Raw genomic sequence first — 5,401 nt, 5'->3', positions numbered from 1 at the left:
CCCCTGCAGCGGCGACCCCTGCAGCGGCGACCCCTGCAGCTGCGCCCCCTGCAGCGGCGACCCCTGCAGCAGCGCGCCTTGCAGCCAGGCACCACCAGGGACTCAAACTCTCACATTTTATGCCGTTAGAGGAAGAATCGGCAGACGGTAGACGTGGTTCTAATGGGACCGGGGGGAAAGCGGACGGATCGTCTCGGCTTCTGAAGCTTCGGGTTGAAGCTGAACCTCCTGACCTGATGCGTTTCCTGCTTCCTGTCGCCTGCAGTGTGCGTGTCCCGGTTCCGGTGCTGCGACATCGACACCACGGCGGGTCTGGGCCAGATGTGGTGGAGAACGAGGAAGACCTGCTACCAGATCGTAGAGCACAGCTGGTTCGAGTCCTTCATCATCTTCATGATCCTTCTCAGCTCGGGAGCTCTGGTCAGCGGCGCCATCTTCTTCCTGTTGTACAGGACTTCCTGTGGTACACTAGTAAACTTGACTTGACCTTTCCCCCCTGTGGCCTCTCTGTCGCCCCCTGCAGGCCTTCGAGGACATCTACATCGAGCAGAGAAGGGTCGTCAAGGTGGTGCTCGAATATGCTGACAAGATCTTCACCTACATCTTCATCCTGGAGATGGCGCTGAAGTGGCTCGCATACGGCTTCAAGAAGTACTTCACCAACTACTGGTGCTGGCTGGACTTCCTCATCGTCGATGTAAGACGTCCGTCACCGCGCGGTGTGTGTGTGTGTCTGTGTGTGTGGTTGTGTGTGTGTGTGTGTGTGTGTGTGTGTGTGTGTGTGTGTGTGTGTGAGATCCATGAAAACAGGACAGCAGTGAAGGAGTGTGTTGTTTTCTGATGGAGGATCTGAAAGTACATCCAGCAGATGAAGACCCAGAGGATCATCGTCCCTCATGTTTCAGAAACCGACATGTTGGAGTTAAACATCCTGGGTTTAGTTCTGAACAGCGAGTCGATCCTGTCGGCGGCTCAGCCTGCAGAATCGGCCCGACGTCCTGCTGACGGGGCTGAGAGGCGCAGCCTGCCGCTCTCTGTCTCTCCGGGTGTTTTCCACCCGGACGTCTCCAGAAATGACGCCGCACATTGTGAGGTTCTGATGCGACTGCAGCCACCGAGTCACACAGATCCAGCATGTGGAGGCCGAAACGGAGCGCCGCCTCATTACTGCGGGCAAAACTAGTGACTGATTTAACCTGAGAGCTTCGCTCTTCACCAGCAGGGGGCAGAAAACAACCAAACACAGAGGTGGACCTGACCCGGTTCTGGAACGGAGACGTTTTATCGGTTTAACTCCAGATGTTCGTCCTCCATGTCACAATGATTCAATCATCAATCATTAGCACTTCATATTTCAAAGTAAAAGTCAGATTAACAGAATATTTGGCTGCATGAGTAACGAATCAGAATATCAGATTTAATATTTATAAATGATGTCAAAAATGCAACTATAATCAAACGATGGCGTTTTAAATACTAAAATTAGACAAACATTTATGAAATGAATTCTTACTACTGTTCACTGAAAACGGAGCAGCAGAGATTTTGCACAAACAAGAGGTCTCACTTCGTCCTAAACTGCAGTAAATGCAGTAAAGTTGCTGCTTCTGGGTTTAGTAGCCAGAAGTTTCCTGTCTGATCATTTTAAACTCGGTTTAAACAGCTGCTGAGCTGCATCAGTCCAGGACTGAAACATGAGGTCAGTTGCTGCAGGTTCTCTCCTCCTGGTGGCTCTTGAGGCTCTGCAGGTTTCTGGGTTTCAATTGTTTTTACGCAAATCAGAAGGAATCGTAGAAAACATCCCTGTGGAACTCCGAGCCGCAGCATTTCCTCCGTTTTAGATTTGGAGCTCATGATCAGAGTTCATCTATGAACCTGTATGGAAAATATGGAATCCCTGTATTTATTATTATTATTATTATTATTATTATTATTATTATTATTATTATTATTATTATTATTATTATTATATCAATGAGGTATAGAGAGATGTTGGCTAATCAAAGTCCTGTTAAAAGCATCGATCTACCAGTTTGGTTTAGTAAATCCTGTGTTTCAGCAGCTTTGCTTCGCCTGACCTTGGACTTGTGTGACCTCTGTGTGACCCTTGTGACCCCTGAGTGATCCCTGTGTGACCCCTGTTTGACCCCTGTGTGACCTGTGTGTAACCCCTGTGTGACTCCTGAGTGACCCCTGTGACCCTACGTGACCCCTGTGCGAACCCAGTGTGACCTCTGTGTGACCTCTGTGTGACCCTTGTGACCCCTGAGTGACCCCTGTGCAAACCCTGTGTGACCCGTAGATCTCGGTGCTGGCCTACCTGGCCCAGTTCATCCCGGTGAACCAGGTCACCACCCTGCGGGTTCTCAGGACGCTCAGGGCTCTCCGTCCTCTCCGGGCCGCGTCCCGCTTCGCTGGTATCAGGGTAAGAACCGGCTGACCCGCCTGGTTCTGTGCGGCTCCGCCAGAGGAAACGTCTCAGGTGGATCAGAACCTGAAACCTTTCCTCTGTCTGGATCCCTGGCCCGTCCGTTCAGACCTCTCCCTGAGCGGCGCTCCTTCCAGGACTTCTTTCCTCCTGTGAATCAGAAACAACGTGACGTATTTCTGGCCTGCAGCGCCCCCTGGAGGGCCTCCGTAACCTGCGCTCTGTTTCAGGCCTCAGCTGACCTTCCTCCTCAGCAGGACGTTGAACTCTCCTCCTCCTCTCGGCGTCAGAAGAGCCGCTAACTCCTCCCTCTCTTCTGTGTCCCTCCTCCTCTTCCTCCTGCCTTTCCCTCTTCTTCCTCCTCCTCTTCCTCCTCCTCTTCCTCCAGGTTTCATTGGTCAGTCTGGTGGCCAACACGTTGGGTTACTCCGACCTGGCAGCCATCAAGTCCCTGCGGACGCTGCGGGCCCTGCGGCCCCTCAGGGCCCTGTCCAGATTTGAAGGCATGAGGGTAAGAGTCAGTATTAATGTGAGCCAACGCACCTGAGCAGCAGCTGCCAGCAGCTCCTCCTCTGACAAAATCAGCTCGTATTAAACCAAGACGAGGATAAATATGGAAGATCTGAATAATCATGAAACTGAAGTTATGTACAGATTATTTCTCATCCAGATTTTAGTCTTTTTATCAGCGTCTTTCTGCTGCTGAGCTCAGAATTATTCAGATTTATAGTTTTAATTTAGACGTGTAAAAATTTAAAACATGTTAAAAACAAACATCAACCTTCTGAGGGAATCAGATTTAATAACTTTAGTTTGTTTTAATGTCGTTAAACCTGACAGAACCAGTTTGACCCGGTTCTGATCCAGATCTGGTTCTGATCCAGAAGCTTCTGATCCATCAATCAGATGGATTAGTTACGTCATCAATTAATCCATAAATGATTGATGCAGATTTTATGTTTCATTTGATTCCATCAGAAAAAATCAGCTGAGATTCAGTTTGAAATGAAACAGGAAGATTTCAAAGAAAAGCCCCGTCTGCTGTCCTCTGTCCTCCTGTCTGTCCCTCTGTCTGTCCTCCTGTCTGTCCATCTGTCCCCCTGACCCTTTGTCTTCCTGTCAATCTGTCCCTCTGTCTGTCCCTCTGTCTGTCCTCCTGTCTGTCCATCTGTCCCCCTGACCCTTTGTCTTCCTGTCAATCTGTCCCTCTGTCTGTCCCTCTGTCTGTCCTCCTGTCTGTCCATCTGTCCCCCTGACCCTTTGTCTTCCTGTCAATCTGTCCTCCTGTCTGTCCCTCTGTCTGTCCCTCTGTCTGTCCTCCTGTCTGTCCATCTGTCCCCCTGACCCTTTGTCTTCCTGTCAATCTGTCCTCCTGTCTGTCCCTCTGTCCTCTGTCCATCTGTCCTCCTGTCTGTCCTCCTGTCCCTTTGTCTTTCTGTCCATCTGTCCCTCTGTCTGTCCTCTTGTCCCTCTCATGTCTCAGTCTAACCACCGTTTCTCCTGTCAGTATTTAGTCCCTCCAGGAGTCGTCAGTATTACTGAGTGGAACCGGGTCGCCGTTCTGCAGAACCACCAGAACCGAGTCCGAACACCTGCAGCTCCACAACAGGATCATAAAAATATTAAAACTTATTTAAACGGCTGAAAGAAAAATTAATCTGTGACAATCTGACCTGAAATCAGATCAACTATTTAAAAAATGTAAAATTTCTTTGGGGAATTTTTAAAAATTTTAGTTTCAAACAAAATTTTTCTCCAAATATTAGCTGAAAATGTTTTACATCCTCAGGAAACGTTGCTGAGTTCTGCAGGCGCTGCGACTCGGGTCCACATGAACCTTCATCCTCCTCTTCCTCATGCCGCTCTGCTTGGGTTTCTGTGGAGAGGTGCATTATGGGTAGAGGTGCATTATGGGTAGAAATGATTGGACCGTTTCCATCAGGCTGCAGTAAAACGGAGCAGACTGAACCAGAATGTTTTTAAATAATCTTTAAATTAATAAAAACATAATTCAGATTAAACTGTTGGGGGAATAATTTGATTTGCTCCAGTTTGGTTTAAAGTCCTGAATCGGTTCTGATAATAATCCATGTTCTCTGTCTGGATCTGATGGTCCGACCCAAACCAAACCAAACCCAGTAAACCCAACAGACTCAGTATTTACAGTGCGTTTCTGAGGAAATGCTGAATATATTTTGTCTTTGATGATGATACTCGGTCCTCCTGTTTGGCTTTAAAGCTAAATTTAAAAATCTGAACTCCTGGTTCCACCTGACCATCAAACCGCCGTTCCGCCGTCTGGACCCGGAGCGCCGGGCGACCCGCTGACCCGGTCCGGTCTGTCTGCAGGTGGTGGTGAACGCCCTGATCGGCGCCATCCCCTCCATCATGAACGTGCTGCTGGTCTGCCTGATCTTCTGGCTCATCTTCAGCATCATGGGCGTCAACCTTTTCGCCGGGAAGTTCGGCCGCTGCGTCAACCGGACCGGCTTCGTGTACGACGCCTCGCTCATCAACAACAAGTCCGAGTGCGACGCCGCCAACGACACCTCGCAGCACTACTGGACCAAGGTCAAGGTCAACTTCGACAACGTCGGCGCCGGATACCTGGCTCTGCTGCAAGTGGTGAGCGTCACAGAACCAGAACCGCTCCGTTCTGGGCTCAGAACCGCTGACTGGGTTTATGAAAAAATACAGATTATTTTATCAGGACATTTTCCCATGTTAGGCAGCTTGGACTGAAAAACCCGGTCCAGTTTGAATTAAATTCACATTAATAAGAGGCAGATCGGACCGGACCGGCTGCAGATCGGACCGGACCGGCTGCAGACCGGACCGGACCGGCTGCAGACCATACCGGACCGGCTGCAGATCGGACTGGACCGGCTGCAGACTGGACCGGCTGCAGATCAGACTGGACCAGCTGCAGATCGGACCGGTGACTGGGTTTATGAAAAAATACAGATTATTTTA

At 49.7% G+C, this 5,401-nt stretch overlaps 1 protein-coding gene across 2 annotated transcripts in view; it reads left to right on the top strand.

The window, feature by feature from the left end:
• The window catches only part of LOC103456963 (sodium channel protein type 5 subunit alpha-like), a 38,147-nt gene that overhangs the window by 20,662 nt on the left and 12,084 nt on the right, over positions 1–5,401 (top strand). For both annotated transcript variants that reach the window (XR_001776009.1, XM_017301794.1), the window contains exons 5-8: positions 266–420; positions 524–697; positions 2,817–2,939; positions 4,778–5,053. Coding sequence is in view for 1 of the 2 variants with exons in the window: in XM_017301794.1 (XP_017157283.1) it covers positions 266–420; positions 524–697; positions 2,817–2,939; positions 4,778–5,053 (728 nt within the window). In the remaining variant the exon portion in view is untranslated. The remainder of the gene's footprint in view (positions 1–265; positions 421–523; positions 698–2,816; positions 2,940–4,777; positions 5,054–5,401) is intronic.

This window comes from Poecilia reticulata, linkage group LG20 (assembly GCF_000633615.1).
Source record: "Poecilia reticulata strain Guanapo linkage group LG20, Guppy_female_1.0+MT, whole genome shotgun sequence".
Taxonomy (NCBI): domain Eukaryota; kingdom Metazoa; phylum Chordata; class Actinopteri; order Cyprinodontiformes; family Poeciliidae; genus Poecilia; species Poecilia reticulata.
Note: the sequence above shows the minus strand (reverse complement) of the source record. Positions and strands in the feature narration are given on the sequence as shown.